Below are 16,360 nucleotides of genomic sequence, written 5' to 3'. Positions count from 1 at the left end.
GTACCCCTCCCCTGTCTTGTGTTTGTCCCATTCACTGCCACATCATCACTTTGTGTATGATTATACTTTTAAATCTCGCCCGTATTAAACATGCATCTCACAAGGAGCACATTTATATGCTAATGTCGCGGCAATATTCAGCAGGGAGATGAGATTTAACCTCTGAATAGGAAGGAAAAAAATCTCCCCAACTCCACGGCGACAAAGCCTCAGATAGGCGGCACTTAGGAGATTCGAGTTATCCCTCGCCGTACAAGGCGCCATTATCCCGCCAAGAAAGACTCGGGCCAGAATAGCCAGACTTGCGAGTGAGCAAGATGAAGACGGAGAGAAGCTTTTCACCGCTGTGGACGAGTCGTCAACCGCCGCTCGCAGCCGTCTGACAGCTGAGTGACGCGCTGGGGAGGATTTATCGCTCGTCTGGGAGTCCAAGGTCGTTATTACCCGGGACGCGAGTCAATCAAGTCGTTAAACTTCATTCCAACATGCTTCTGGATGGATTAATTAGCCTGATCAGGACTCATGAGTTATTCATCAGCTCACGTTTGGTCCATGCTAGCAAGGGTCACCGGCATCCATCCCGGCTGCCCATCGATTTCCAATCCCCACAGTTCCAATTCGTCTTTGAGCAAAGACTCTGATGGTGAGTCCAGGAGTGGTGCGGAAACTATGTTTCAGGTGCCATTTACTCTTAACCAGCCTCCATGATCGGAGCGTGGTGGAGTGCACTTGCTCCTGTGAGTTCCAGGTCACCATGTTCTTCCAGGATGATGAGCTCGGCGGCGGAGGGAAACTGTCCTGATCTGGTTTGGTTATTACCAGTGTGACTGACTGCAACTGGTCCTCATCAACCCCCCGATGCAATTTCACGTCTCAAACCTCGGCTGTTAGACGCTTGACAAGCTGCATGTGAAAATAGAGGCGGATTTCATAACCTGGACCCCAAGTTTTGCCTGGATTAACCAGAGATTCCTGAAGTGATGTGTGCAGCGTGAGGGCTTAAATTGCCACTTTCTGCACTGTGTCAGTAAAACACCAAGTAATGAAAGATGGGGTTGCTCCGTGCTGACCTTGGCTTTAATACTAGACGCGCGAGCGTGAAGTCGAGGCGGCAAATGACATCAGCTTAACAGTGGAGTTAGCAGATGACAAGAGATCATATGACTCCTCACGCAAGCAGATTTAGACTGGAGAAGTACAGTCGACTTCTCTATCGAAATGCAAAGCCCAAAGGGGGGAAATGAATTGGACTATTTGACACAACGCAAACAAGTAAATGAGAGTTTAAAAGCTATCAAGCTTTGAAACAGACTTTTCATGGAAGTTGAAAAGCTATAGAATTGTTTCTGATCTTCCAGTCGCTTCCAACGACAACCTCAGTACCTTCATCTCTGACTCTTCCTCGAACTCTGCTGAACCTCATGCATCATGGCAGTGACCTCTAGTGTCCTCTAAAGCTTCGCTCTTGCTCCTACTCTGTCGTCACAGTCATCTCCATCCTCTCCGCCTCCATTCCGCTGAAGAGAAACCACGACCTCCAGCCGAACATTTGGACCACCCACTTGTGTCACCTCAGGTATGAGCAGCAAACCCACGCCTCATGTGGACAGTCAGTGGGAGTGTAACGTCCTCCGCAGTCTCATTTCCTCCAGCGTCCATTTGTTCCATTAAAGGCAGAGGGTTTGGCAAGTCGCTTCTTAAGTGTGTCAATATTGGACACCAATTACACGCAGCAGCAGGAGGAGGTGAGGCGCTTCTTCCACCTTAAAGCCATTAGGTTTTTAAATAAGGTTGACAAACTGGTGTGAGTGAATAAATTTGTTCAACAGTTTTTCAATCCAACTTTGCCCTGAGGTGTGAAAACATTCATTCCACTTCTCAAACGGTGTGCAAGACTTGAACTTTCTCCTCTCTCTCTCTCTGAGGGTTTCAATGTTTTCCGTCAACAGTTGCGTTGTTCTTTCTTTGCCAGTTGGCAGGGTTGCGTGACGTTCATGGCTACACGCGGTGCTAAGAACAGATGCTAGCAAATTAAAAGGTGAATTCAAGAGTAGATACACAAGTCTTACATCTCTTGACTTGAGGAACCAAGGGGAGCTCGGAAATGTTTGCTGTTGCATTTGAAGCCGTCCAGCAAAGTTGACCAGACTGAAGAGTGAGGAGAATAATGATGAGAAGTGTCTCTCTGGATGTCACGTTGCTTCGTGTCCTCCTCGCCGTACCGACTGCTCTTCAGTGGTTTGGCTCTCGTGCCCGGCCCCAGACATATGCTCCTCTTCTCCGCTGGCCCTGCTGACGTGGCTTCTGTCACTGTCGATCCATCTCCCTCTGCTGCGCCTTACTTAAGGGGCCCGCGGGCACACAGACACACACATCCTTGCTTACTCATTGAGTCGCCACACACGCACCTCAACTGCTATTGTCACAGAGGTCAGGAGCCCCTGACGGCCACACACTCATCGCCAATGAACCTTCCTCCTGCCGCATCGTTTGAGGTCAGCAGAGGTCGATCGGCTTTCTCGAGTAGCCGCATGACACCAACATTGTTCAAGTTCACCAACTTGTTTGATGCTAACTTGATGCTAAGAGGTGGAGAAGTTAACACACCAACAGACTGAACAACGCAAACAATAACATCAACAATAAAGATTACTAGCCATGACATCAGACAACACTAAGCTAACAATCGATGCTCAGAGAATTGACAATAACAAACACGGATGTCAAGTTGAACCCACACTGATGAGCAACAGCTAATCTAATGATCAACAAAGGCTCAGATAAAGCATCGACAACACAATAATGAAGAACCCGCAATCACAAAAATACTGACCAGTAAAACAAACAGAAATACTCAGCAAGAGCAAATGATGCTAATGAACACGAGCGACCTGGCTAGCAGAACATGACAGCTGAGCACATATGTAACACGCAGCTGAAACTACAGTGCTACTTTTACAGCAACATGGTTGTATCTGAACATCTATTGCAGGAGTGGCCAACCAGTCAGAGGCTGAGAGCCCCACTGTTTTACTGTGTTGCTGACAAGAGCCACATGCTACAAACATAAGGCAGTGAGGCTTATAGTGCAGTATAGCGGTTAAAGCATATCCCTATGTGTCATAAAGTTGCTGGTTCGCGTCCGGCGTATGTCTCTAGTGCATGTATTTTTAAAATCCATACATTTGACCGTGATCAAATGGAAATATCAAGTGGCGTGGATAGAAATGTGTGCACCATTTATTTGACATATATATTTTTACGTGGCTCATGCCACCAATAACGTGGCCCCGGTCTGTGTGTGAGCGACACTGCAGACTGGAGCGTCTCATCTTCACTGAATTAAACAGCTTCACCACCATCAACGATGAATAATAGGTGAAACACATGCCATACGTTTAGTTTAGGGGATGACAAAGTGAAACATGGAACTAAGTCATGTAGATCAGCATTGAACGTGAACACCCCTGTTTGTTTCTGGATGTTAAAGGCAGTTTGAACAATATTTTGACATTCTGCTCTTACTTTTACGTCTTATTTCCTGAATGAACGATCATCTCAATAGCAACTTGACCAAAATCGCAGCCGCGGATTGGCCAGGCCTGAGCTATGGTGTTACTTCTTAACTTGACAATTCTCACGGCATTGAGAGCGATTTCCATATCATCTACCAATTGAAATGCTCTAGTGTTGAACATTTTTCCATCTCGGCTCATCCACACAAACCGATGCAACACGCCGCGTGTTTGCGTCTGCTCACAAATTTTCATTGGCAATCGATGGGACTGATTGAGCCTTTGAGAGAAGGCGGCAGCATCCTTCAAACCACACAATTTCAGCCTTCGCAGAAAGCAGCCATTGTTCCAGCCAAGGCGAGCGTCGGAGGAAGTGTTTATCGAAGGAATGTGGAGGGAGACATTAATTTTAGCCGTTTTCATTTTCGCTTCTCTGGCGCGGCGTTGAGCTCGAGAAAGAGCAAATCATTTAGAGTCGGCCGTGTAAACCCAAGGAGGAAAAACAAGGGTGCGTAAGAGCGGAGGTCGGGGAGTCGACTTGTCACTTTGGGAGGAATAAAACACGGTACGAGGAGGCAATGGCTGCATGTGCAGGGATGGGAAGAGAAAGGCAGAGGAGAGGGCTCAACCTGTCACCAGTAATGAGACAAGTGCCAGCGGTGACAGAACATTAATCAACGCTTCACAAATACACAATGCCGACACACAATGGGACGGAGATTGCGGAATGGAAAAGTCCGATGCAACACTCCCAGTTGCTCGGGAAAATAAAGTGCGTTTCACCTCCAACTGAAAGTGAATTTTTGGAAATGTAAAACGGTGGACTTCAGTGAAACTTCAAGGCGACGGCCCAGAAATGTGATAGGTATCTAATCTGGCCCTTGAGTTTGAACACTCACTGCACCAACTTCAACGGTTCAGAGGTGACCAAATCACTTCTCCTGTCAGGGATTTCGGATCAGAACTGACTCTGCAAGTTCAGCCGGCGATGTGAGCGAGGCGAGCTGTCAGACAACCTGATGGACGTTGGTCAGTCCAGTCCGATTAGAGGGGGAGCGGGTGAGGGGTGACTCAGTATCTCCAAACTCTCATCATCAAGCCAGTGGGAGAGGCAGTCGATAATCGAAATCTCTGACAGGCGTCGTCATGATGTGGAGTGCGATTGTGTATTCTAAGCGTGTCCACTTCTACGTGCGAGTGCCTCTAAGAGGTTGTGGGCTGAGGGAAAGAAAAAGCTCGATTAGGATTCGCAAATCCTGCCAAATGAAAGTGTGTCGGTGACAGTAATGCCTTGGATTTGCGGTGTGGGCTCACAGTATTTTGGGAAATTACGACCACACTTTGCTCTGCGGCGCGTGCAGGACAGCAGAAATGACTCCAGTTACAGGTTGCCAGGCGTTGGTGGCAGCTAATTTCCCAGAGTGCTGCTGGGTGTGGAGACCCCTCCTGTTTCCCATCAAAGAGCTCGATATGCCTCCAACAGACCTCAGGCCTGTGGTCAGATTCATTTCTCTCCGCCAACACAGCCTGACCCTTTTCTTCTCGCTACGGCCGGGGTTTCCAGCTGCACTGTCACTTTTGGCAGACAATTTCTGCGGACAGCTGGATGTGACTTCATAATGAAACCCCGAAATAAGACAAGTAAAATGTGTCTTTTCAAACAGGAAACCCACCGGACTGAAGAGTTTGTTCGAGCTAAAAGCTCTAGGTGCATTTCAAGGCTCTGAAAGGCATTGTGTACTTTTCTTCACCTGCCAACAGAATGGAATGCTTTTTGTAAACTTTCCTGATGGCCCTGAAAGCACCGCAAGGAATGACAATAGTCAATCATTTGAGAGAGGTTTTCTAAAGCAGAAAACAACAAACAACCCTCCCCAGATGCGCATGCTATGCTGCACCGAAAGCAGCCAGTGATTATGATAATGCATGTGCACGCGTGCACCAGGGCATGAACAAATGATGTCGTCAACCTCTTGCAGTACCGCTGCTATATTTCACAGCCGAGCAACATCCTGCCTGCAAAGTCGTTCGGATATATATAACAGTAGATTAGCGCTGATCCAGCAGACCATCCTTTTTTAATCGAAAGATTTGAACCACAATTTAGTGGTTAGCTAGGTAGTGTCACATGCTAGTTAAGAGGGTTTGCTATTGTACTTCCTCTACTGCAAGGTCCTCGGATTGAATCACCTGAGGCAAAACAACGACAGGGTTTCAGGTAAATAACACTGGAGACAATTCAAGACAAGGGTCATGTGAAGATAGAGACAGAAGCGAGGGGCGATCCTTCTCTAATCCATAGTGTTTCTATGGAAACCAATGACCAGCGAAATATAACGGGCGAGGCAAAATAATTGAAGAGAAAGTCCAGTTGACAAGAATTTTGTTTTGCGAATGAAACAAAATGGAGGCTGAAAGTAGCTACACATACCAATAAAGTGCATGTGTCTGTGAAGCATTTATTCTGTCCTTAAGCAGTTTGTTAGACTTGAATGCTACTTCTCTTGACCATGCGGAAGCCATTTTGCATTTATACAATGAAAAGAAATGGTTTGCGTTTTGTTTGGATTGAGCCGACATTTGCAGCCTGAGGAGTACTCATTTGATCAACAGTAAGAGGAGCAGGAAAGTGGAAATGAAAAGTAAAAGTGAACCTAGATGTGTATTATAATGTTCAGCAGAAACTCTGTGTATGCAAGTATTTTTTCCTTTCTTGTTATGTTATGTAATGACTCACTCATTTGAGAGGAAATAGAGACAAGTCTGATGATGAAACTTTTCAAAATAATATTGTAATAGTGGTTACTCATGCTGTTGTGCTATATTTGGTTTACTGCACTCCTTCCGGATGCTGGATAACAGGCAGTAATGATGAACGGCTCGTCTATTGAATCATTAAAGACAATAAAAATCCCTGTATCAGACACTCATCGGTGCCACAAACATCTTGGAAGGTATTATATTTACCAGATGCAGATGTTGCTGGGATGACTGTCAGTGTTTGTTCGTTCAGGCGCTGCGCTGGCAGCTGGAGCTCCAGAGTGAGTGCGCACACAGCAGCTGCTCCGCTTTTGGCAAACATTCACGTGATGCATTTTTTTGGCCTCAGAGTTCAAGTGCAAGTCGCAAAACAACATTGTGGCAGGAAATTAGAGAGAAGCCTGATTCAGGTGGAGAATGCAGAGCGACGGACGGGATGAAAAGGATCAGCGTTTTCATTACAGGAGGTGAACGCAGCGATCTCCGTGCCTCGGCTCCCAGAATCAATTCTGCTGGATTTCACAGTCGCCCCTTCACGAGAGGAAGGCAAGGCCCCAGCGTTTCACACTTAAAAGCGTCACCGTGGAAACGGCATGAAGACATCTGTTGGCTTTTTTTTTTTTTCACGGCTGATGTTAAAAACTTTAAACATGCTCTAAATGAAAGGCAGGAGGTGGAGGGAGTCTCTTTCAACCTGCTTTTCAATGTTTAATACAGAGGAATGTAAGATGAACCTGCAAAGCACCACGAAGCTTTCAACTGAGGGGCTACAGGATCTTCTCATCTTGTTTCAGTGGTGTCGCATAGTCGGAACTAATTAAAGAGAAAAATGTTCCAGCCATTTTGAGAGAATGTAAAGTGAAAATATGCCAAATTCTGAAGACATACGAGAGGCATACAATCATGAGAAAACAGGTCCAACACCAACCGCAGACTTCTCCGCATGGTTTCTCTGCATGTCCACAATTGGAGAAACCTGCCACTGTTGCTGCTGCTCTGACAACACAGTCGACTCCACCCTGCCTGCACTCTCTTCTGCACCTTCCCTCCTGGCTACTATTTGCAGTACCACAATTTCACTTACGACTGTATTCGATCTAACAAACATGAATACAAACTGAAGCGATTTATTAATACAATTTGAGCTTTTTCTTGTGACACCTGTTTCATTAGAGCAGTCATTCTCAAATAGAGGAGCGATGCCGAAGGTGGGGCGCATGTGACCCCGGAACATACTCTTTTGCCATAGTAGAATAAAGTGTAATTGCACATGCACTCATGATTTTTGTTTTTTAATTTCAGGCAAATTGATGCACTTTAAGTCTTCTCTGTTACAGACAAATAATAAAGTTATTCTTTAATGGAAGTTGATCTCTATTACTTCCTTTTCTTTAATGTTAAAAAGGATACAGTGTTATGCAAAGGTACTTATAGTCATTTTATAGACAAATGATACTATTTATCGAGGGGGCAGAGAGTTGGGGCGGCGCGAAATGTTTACTTCTTCCTGGGGGGGTGCAACAGAAAATAATTGAGAAGCACGGCATTAAAGTAACACACGCCTACTTGTTAAACTGAGGTTCCCACTCGGACAACAGTTCAAGATAAAGTGGATGCTGAGACTTTTAAAATACGCTGGTGTTGACTGTGTCTCTTACCTGATGGATGATCTCCAGAACCGGCAGCTGATCCACGTACGAGTGAGTCTCCTGCTGCACGTCTTCATTATTGTCGCTGGAAGAGAAAAGATAAATATTGTTAACATGGACAACAGAAGAAGGATGAGACTGTTGGAGGACATGTCTGGAAGATGATAAATTATAAATAAAGTAAACAAACAGCCTCTCTTCTTCGCTGCTCTTAGGAAAGGTCTTCACTCCCTGTAGATGAGCTAAATGAAAGTAAATAATTAAACACCTCTCCACGCTGTTGTACACACTTAAGAGCTTTTGTTAACATAACTTTACACAGTATTTTGATTCTCACTCACTGCCAGATGACCAGAATAACCAAAGACCTTGAGGTTTGACAGGCAGCTCCTCTCATAAGTCAACATGAGCCAAAATACCAGCTCAAAGTTGGCCGTGCTCTGAGGAGAAATGACTGAAGCTTAAATACCAAGTCCTGTTTAAGATGATTTGTCAGGACCGCTCAGGGAGAGCAGCTAAAGGTCACGAGGCCGAGCAGGAAAAAGGCCGGCCTGAACTTTCAAAAGCCGACAGAGCGCGACACACTTACAGGTCGGGGTAAAAATATTTCTCTCCGCTCGGCGGGAGAGAGGACAAAAGAACACATGCGTCTTCTTTTCATGTAGCAAAAACCTTCCCGTGTAACTTTCAAAGAGATTTTTAGAGCGCATTTTTCAATCCACTTAACTGATGCAGCTGCTCCCTCCAAACTCCCGCTGCTGGCAATGCTGCCTACGGTGGCTCTCTCCCTCCGAACCTCCTCCACTGATGGTTTTCACAGATTACATTTCGACTTCAACCTTCCAACTAACCAGGCTACGGAAACGCTTCCCAGGAGTGGTATTCTGGTCCGAGCTGTAGGAATCGTTCCCAGGTAAAGAGAGGAGGTAATGTATGTGATCGAGCACCTCCATTACAAAGTGTAATCAAGCACAACTCACTTACAGAAACACTACAGAGGACAAATGGACCTTTTAACAGCAGTGTGGGGAGGGAGAGCGAGCATGCAACCCACAGGGGCGAAAAGCACAAGTTCGTCTGCAGAGCACGAGTTCCTCGCGCCTTTGTGGTCTCAACTTGTCGATTGAGACGACGAGACCATCCATCTTCCTCTTAGCTGAGGTCACGGGGGCAGCAGCCGGCCAGCTCATCAGGTGCAATACAACGGTGACCACAGGTCAACAACACCCTTCCAATGAGTCGTGGGTCCTCAACTGTCTGTTCTTGGAGGAGGTGATCTACTCAGAGTCTCCTGGATGACTGAGCTTCTGTCTTAAAAAGAGTCCAGACCACTCTTGAATCAGTGACATTGTTCTTCTGGGCACAACAGAGCTGGTGACCACAGGTGTGAGCAGAAATCCACCAGTCAATGAAGAGCTTTATCTTTGTTTCAGCTCCTTCTGACTGAATGTCAAGTTCTTTCCCTGCTCACTGGTGATCCAGACTCCAATGAAATCGAAACCCAAAAAACTCATTTGGAGGAGCGGATCCTCATGCTATCAGCATTTGATTCAAGATTTCATTCAACGCTGTCCCCATTCAAATATGAGCCTCTACCACTGAGTCAGAGCGAGAGGTTTGGGGCTCATTTGAGGTTCAATGTGTGAACAGGGTTGTCACATGACATGCAGGAGTGGGCCAGATCTCTTTGTGAGTGTGTTGACCATGGCGTGTTTTCAAATGTTGGGCTGAGACAGCTGTGTGTTTTTCTCTTCTTTGTCTGAAGAGAAATTCTCAGAGACTATTTCAAGAGAGTTTAGGGATCATAATGAGAAAGTCAGAGATGGAATTTGACAAAATAGTAATAATTGTGAGATATTAATTCAAGGTGTAAGAGAAAAAAATGGTGATGTTGGCACATAATGATTTAAAATTTAGAGAGGAAAGAATTCTAATGATAAAAAAAGCAATTTCGAGATTTCTTCCAAGGACAAGAGCAGACTGCAGCGCATTGTACGCTCTGCTGAGAAGGTGATCGGTTGCAGCCTGCCACCTCTTCAGGACCTGTATGCCTCTAGGACCCAGACACGTGCAGGTCAGAGCCGACCCATCTCATCCTGGACATGGACTGTTTGTTCCTCTTCCCTCTGGCAGGAGGCTACGGTCCATCCAGACCAGAACCTCCCGTCACAGGAACAGCTTCTTCCCCTCGGCCGTCAGACTGTTGAATTCATGAACAGCCTTGTTGTTATTCTATTCTAATTTATTTATTTATTTATTGTCAGCACTTTATTCCAAAACGCTTTCCTAGTTGGTGGGCTCCCCACTGACCATGGCAATAAATTCTGATTCTGATTCTGAAAGCGACAGTGACCTGTCACGCTGATGTGATGAGTACGCATTAATGGACCTACAAAAGAGCCTCATTCAACTGATGTTTCACCAAGTCGTAGCGATAGAGGAGGCACACAGATGTGACCTCACAGCCGGTTCAGCTGGGCTCTTTAAATATCCGTTCGGGTCTCAAGACAGTTTCTGTTCATTACCACATCAAATGAAGCGGAGGATTGCTGGATCCTTGCATCATAAACAAAGATAAAAGTCTTGCCAAATTAGGCCACCGTCCTGCTCAACAGCAGTTTGTTTTGGGTGATGGAGGAAATCCACAGAATCTATCGCCGCTAATCAATAACAAAATGGGAGAGGAAGTCGTGTGCAGCGGTGAATCGGCCAAAAAAATAAAAATAAAATCACCAAGCAAAGTGACTGTAATTACTAATTATCTGCAGGCCAAATGAAATTGCCTGTGATACCTTCCAGTGGCTCAATTAAAGCTCAGCTTAATGGCATTAAAGCAAGTGCAGAGATGAGCGCGAGAAGATGTTGTGAGGCGGGAGTGATTCGGGGCTTTAACGGCTGGTCTCTCGTCATATTTAACGCTACTGCCAGCTCTATTTATGTTTTAACAGGGAACGCACCATTAGGTTTCAGTGACGGATCTCTACTGCCATCTAGAGGAGGAACGCGTTGCCGACATATAACGGAATTAGACTGGAGTGCAGGCAGTCAGGCTCACCACTAGATGGCGCCATATATTAATGTTAAACACAACAAGCATCGAGAATTCGGGATTAAACTAAGACATGCACATACAGCAACCATGCATAACATTATGACCACTGATAGTTGGGTCAGAAAATATCACCAAACAGCACCTCACTCACCTGTTCGCCACTGGCTCCAAGGCTTCGGTCAAGTTGACAGCTTCCGTGGTGATCTCGACCTTACGGACGCTTCCGAAGAAGTCTGTGATGAGGACGCTGCCTGGGTCTCGCAGGAAGAGGTCGGTGCGGTGGCCTGGGGTCGAAACACACTGGCTCTTCGGACAAACTTTGAACTGCATATAAAAAAAAATCTTCTATAATGCAGCACACGGATAAGAAGAAAAAGCAATTACAATTTTTAAATGTAAAAAAAAGATAATAATTGTGAGATAAAAAATTATTTTGGGATAGTAAAAAGAAATAATAAACTAGAGCATGACAATGACTCCGTAATAATATTAAAGTCACATTTTTAAATTAATATGATGATATATTTTCAAAAGTGAGTCTCGCAATTTTAAGTTCAACTGTTGAAAATTAAAAAAAATCAAGGTCTTCATAATGCAGAGAAAAGACAAACTTAAAACAACAAAAAGATTGTGAGCTTTTAACTGGACAGATCTGAAGTTAGAATGGTGATTTCATGTTTACAGAAGAAATATTTAAATAAAAATAAACACATCTAAATATAATCTGAAAACCATCACACTTCTGAGATAAAGATTTAAATACACAAAATTTCAGAAGAAGAAGAAAAAGAAAAAAAAAAAGCTCTAGCACAAAGCAAGTCCTGAATATACATCAAATGCAATTTCTTTTCATGTGTTTGACGACAGCTAGAGGCCAGAAGACCTTTGGAGGATGATGAATGAGCAGCAGGTGATGGGGTCAAAGCCCATGTCATGCTTGCTATCAAACATTCCCTTTCAAGTTCAGGCTTTGAGCTGTGTAACATGTATGTGCTGTGGCAGAGCAACAAAACTCACGACCAAATAGCTGCAGACGTATCAAGAATGAGCAAAACGAGAAGAGGCTTCGGCTCACCAGGTCGTTCATGTTGGTCTTACTAGAAGGATGGACGTCCTCCAGGAACTCCAGGAGGTAGAAGGTGTAACGATCCATAAGATGAACGCCAATGGCTAAATCTGGCTGATGCTGCAAACACGAGGAGTAAAATACAAGTCTTTAATGTAAGGCTTTTGATACAGCAACATCACTTTCCAACACCACACATATAAAAAAGATAGAAAAAGGGAACATTAAGTTACAAAAGTAAATTTAGAAATTAATAAAATTAACTTCAAACAATATATAGCATGTAAACAAGAAATAAAAAATATGAATATTCAATTAAATGTATAAAATTGTAAATTAAATGAAATAAAATGTATTTTTTAATTGCAAGAAATCTATTCGATTAAATCTGAATCTGGAAATTAAAACAAAAGTGAGAGAGGAAAATGGTAATAAATGCAACACAGTGTCAGAGAATTACACAGCAGTGTGATGGTCCCCCACTAGCTGTGCAGTTGGCACAAAATAAAGCAGTGATGAAAGAAGTATTCTGACCGACAGCGAGTCCTCTCCCACTTGGCTGCTAGCTAAGGCCATGAGGTTTGGGGAGTAGAACCTCTCATACATGGAGGCGCCTTGGCAGGTGTCGATGATGAAAAGCAGCTCGTTGTACCTGCAAACACACACAGAAAGACACACACACTCACACCAGAGCTGGCATCAAACACACATCTAGTCATATCCCTCAGTGCTGTTGCCATAGCAACCGTAGAAATTCAACAGTTTCACTCTGCTCCACCCACACATGCTTTTCTTCCTACTTTACTCAATCACCTCTTTTGTCTGGCAAAGAAAACAAGAACAACTGTCTCTTCCAAGTTTAAATGTGAAGGTGTGTGAGGTCGGACCACGACTGACAAACCAGAGCAAGAGGTTGTGGTCACCAGCTGTGTAGTGAGCTTTCTATGCAGGTGTCTGGCGTAGAACCAAAAAGCCATGTCTCCAAAGTGATGTTCAACAGGGAGGGGGACCCAGGGCAAACACATTGACTGGGCCTCTTTACTTCAGCTGCTGCCCCCACAACCCGACTATGATTAAAAGGAGGAAAACAGACAGATATTTACCTTCTTTTCTGCCACATCTGCTCAAAAGCACCGGCCAGTTCCACATTGCTGATCTCCTCTGAGTCCTGGAACTTCAGGAATCCGTTGCCCCCGTGGCCTGCGCAGAGAAGAGAATTAATACGACTGCACATAACCGTACAACCATCTCACTTCACTCCACTTGAACAAAGGTTCTCTGAAGGTTTCTGACTCAAAGAAGCAGTTCTCCAAACAGCTCTCGGCTCCATTCTAAAGGAGCATTTGATTCACCTGTCAGGTAGATGAGGATGTTGCTTCGGTCATCAGACAGCAGACGTTTGGATCGAGGCGTGCTGGGGGGCAAGCGTCCTGTCAACACACGCAGGAAGTTCTCCACCGTCACCTGAACGCAACACAGGAATAGCAAGAGTAGCTAGTAGAGCAGTTCCAAATAAAGATTCTGGTTATGGAACGCAGAGAATGGCAGTTGACATTTAATGACTGATGTCAAAATGGCATCATTATTCAGGGAAAATTAAGCTGTTTTTCATGTTTGTAGTTGAATACTAGGTGGTGGATTTACTGTCGAGTGTAAGCAATGAACGGGTTGGCGATTTATTTGGCAGCTGTCATTCAAGAAGGATAATTATCAGCTGTGGAACTCAGAACACAGAGTGCCACGGAGGAGATTGAGGACAGAGTCAGTCCTTGGCAGAATAGCTGCAGACGGACACAACACCACAGATGGTGATGGAGGAGGAAGAGAGAAAGAGGCGAGATATTTGGAGATATTTATGACCATGTTAGAGAGCACCAGTCCCGCGGTGACACACTTTCAGTCAGTAAGTTATTATCACAGCCATGTTATTGATGAAATGCTGGACGTCCATGCATGACTGTGATTCACATGCTGCTGAATGGTTGTCCTCAATTTGAACAGGCGACTTCTATTGTTTTCCTTTCATCGGTTATGTTTGTTGTGAATGAGTTCTCTCAAAGCCCACCGACCTCGTATCCTCGGTAATCCACCTCCACATCGTCGCCGTACACATTCAGCTCCATGTTCTTGTGGCTGAACACGGTGGCAGGTTTTGGGTTTCTATGGTTACAAGCCATGTCATCAGCCAGCATCAGCACGATGTGGCTGCATGGGAGGAAACGTTCAGACATTAGATTGGGCTTTATTTTCACTGAAAAAGTTTTGTAATTAACATCATCTATCTTCAAATTCCACAGCTTCAATGACACAACGGTCGACATGATGATTTTTGGCATTCTATTTCCTTACATTCAGCAAGTTTCCCGTCAAGATTTGATGTCTATTATAAAAAAAATTATATCACAAATGTTTCTCACCATTTCAATTTACTTCATTCAATTAGGTTACAAAGCATTTTAGTCTAACTTTCCGATGACCTTAATCCATTTTATCTATTTCTACTCTCCACATTTTTTTTCCAGCATTGACCTTTTCATCTTGAATGACATCAAAAACCGATCACATAAACTCATCATGAAGACATCAAAACTGTTATAGTTTGATCTGACAGCCAAATAATATGTGTGGGTTTTGGTAGAGGTTTTAGGTAGTTTTAAGCCTGTTTTTATTCATATGTCCATGCTTCTTCAAAGCAGGTGTGTCCTACGTTTTACATCCATTCAGCACTTGTCTGAGGGTTAACTTACTTGGGATCTGAATCTGATTTTCAAAAATCTCTCCAGAAACATGGAAATGATGTTTTCAGGTTCATTAAAAATAGATATCCATGTGAGCCATAATTGATCTATGATGTACAGGAAGACAATTGGTCTCCATTAAAATGTTGATCATACATTCCTCCGAGTTTTGGGAAATTTAATAGGACTAAAATAGCTCAAAGAACAAGGACAAATCAAAAATAACTGAGCGCAAGCTCTAGTTCGTTTATAGCCTTCAGATAAATGCATAAATTCAGCCACACAAAAGCATTTCAAACAACAGCTGTATTGCAGTGGACCCAATACGATCAAATGGCATGAGGTGTTGTTTACCTATCAGGGATGCCCAGGCGTTTGACGCTCCGGTAGACGGACAGAGTGTTGGCCACATGTCGGTAGTTGAACCAGAATCTCGATGTGCAAACCTGGCATTGAATACAAACAATGAAGCTGTTGAGTTGAGGATAGCGATAAATATAGGGGAAGGTCAATGTTACACTCACCAGAACTGCCCAGTTATTTGTGTGTCCGCTGCTGAAGAAGTGTCCGGCATTGTCCTGATAAAAACACGAGGAAAGACAAGAAAACACAGTGCAAAGATTTTCAATGCCATTATTTCACAAGACTTCACAAAACAAGACGGCTAGCACAGCAGCATCAACGACAGTCGTTTATCATAAAATGCGGCATAAAACAAACACATTGTCAACACAATTCGTAAGACATATTTTACTTAAAAGTCCCACCTCGATGTTTATTGTGTTCGTTGATGTGAACGTGCAAAATAAAAACAATAAAGTGGCAAATTTCATGGTGCAGCCTGAGAGAGCTTTGCGGAAGTGGCGAGCCGGTGCAGCTTAAGCACCGCCCTCTTTCTTCTTCGTCGAAAAGGGGCGCCCCTGACTCACCCGGCTCTCTACTGCCACTCCCCGGTCCGGAGCGTTTTGTCAATGACGCTCAATGAGCAAAAAGATCGATGAAACCCTTTTTTGTTTGTTTATTCGGAACTCAAATTAAGAAAACCAACACTTTTAGTCTCTCCTCCAACAAATTGTATACCTAATTTCCTTTTCTTTAGTTTTACTAATATTTACTGTTTCACATTCTATTTATGAAGTACATTCACAATTCATAAAAATATTGAAGAAGTTATGCATTTGTCAAGTGGATGTTCATTAAGAAGATAAACACATTATGTAGCCAACTAAATAAGTTTAAATGAAGAAACAAGTGATGACTAATAAACAATAAATGTGTATTGCACTCATGTTCAATGAAAATAAACAACTAATTAAAAGTGACCACACATAATATGAGGAAAGAAAATATATATACTGCTCTGCCGAACATCATTCTAATGTCAGGAACATGATGATGTCATAATTATTATTAGTATTAATGGAAGTAGTGTTAGTGTTAGCAGTAGTATTTTTAAGTAACTAAAGGGTTCATAAAAAATGCTCATAATAATGATGATAAACGCTCCAAAAACAACTTTTATCCCTCTTTTCAATAACATTTTGTACAAAACAAACGAAATATTCCTGGGCTTTGAATTA

General features: G+C 43.8%; 1 protein-coding gene across 6 annotated transcripts in view; it reads right to left on the bottom strand.

Annotated features, from left to right (window-relative positions):
- The window catches only part of pigk (phosphatidylinositol glycan anchor biosynthesis, class K), an 82,696-nt gene extending 67,050 nt beyond the window's left edge, over positions 1 to 15,646 (bottom strand). For 5 of the 6 annotated variants that reach the window (XR_008416338.1, XR_008416337.1, XR_008416339.1 and 2 more), the window contains exons 1-10: positions 15,548 to 15,646; positions 15,305 to 15,358; positions 15,135 to 15,226; positions 14,112 to 14,247; positions 13,395 to 13,506; positions 13,146 to 13,242; positions 12,577 to 12,694; positions 12,052 to 12,162; positions 11,128 to 11,300; positions 7,934 to 8,009 (exon numbers count right to left, since the gene is read on the bottom strand). Coding sequence is in view for 3 of the 6 variants with exons in the window: in XM_053882362.1 (XP_053738337.1) it covers positions 7,934 to 8,009; positions 11,128 to 11,300; positions 12,052 to 12,162; positions 12,577 to 12,694; positions 13,146 to 13,242; positions 13,395 to 13,506; positions 14,112 to 14,247; positions 15,135 to 15,226; positions 15,305 to 15,358; positions 15,548 to 15,613 (1,035 nt within the window). In the remaining 3 variants the exon portion in view is untranslated. Of the gene's footprint in view, positions 1 to 5,657; positions 7,783 to 7,933; positions 8,010 to 11,127; positions 11,301 to 12,051; positions 12,163 to 12,576; positions 12,695 to 13,145; positions 13,243 to 13,394; positions 13,507 to 14,111; positions 14,248 to 15,134; positions 15,227 to 15,304; positions 15,359 to 15,547 lie in introns of those variants that run through there. The other variant, XM_053882361.1, reaches the window with a different exon arrangement.
- Positions 15,647 to 16,360: the final 714 nt, after the last annotated feature.

This window comes from Synchiropus splendidus, chromosome 13, assembly GCF_027744825.2.
Source record: "Synchiropus splendidus isolate RoL2022-P1 chromosome 13, RoL_Sspl_1.0, whole genome shotgun sequence".
NCBI lineage: Eukaryota > Metazoa > Chordata > Actinopteri > Syngnathiformes > Callionymidae > Synchiropus > Synchiropus splendidus.
This window is presented reverse-complemented; position numbering and strand designations above follow the sequence as displayed.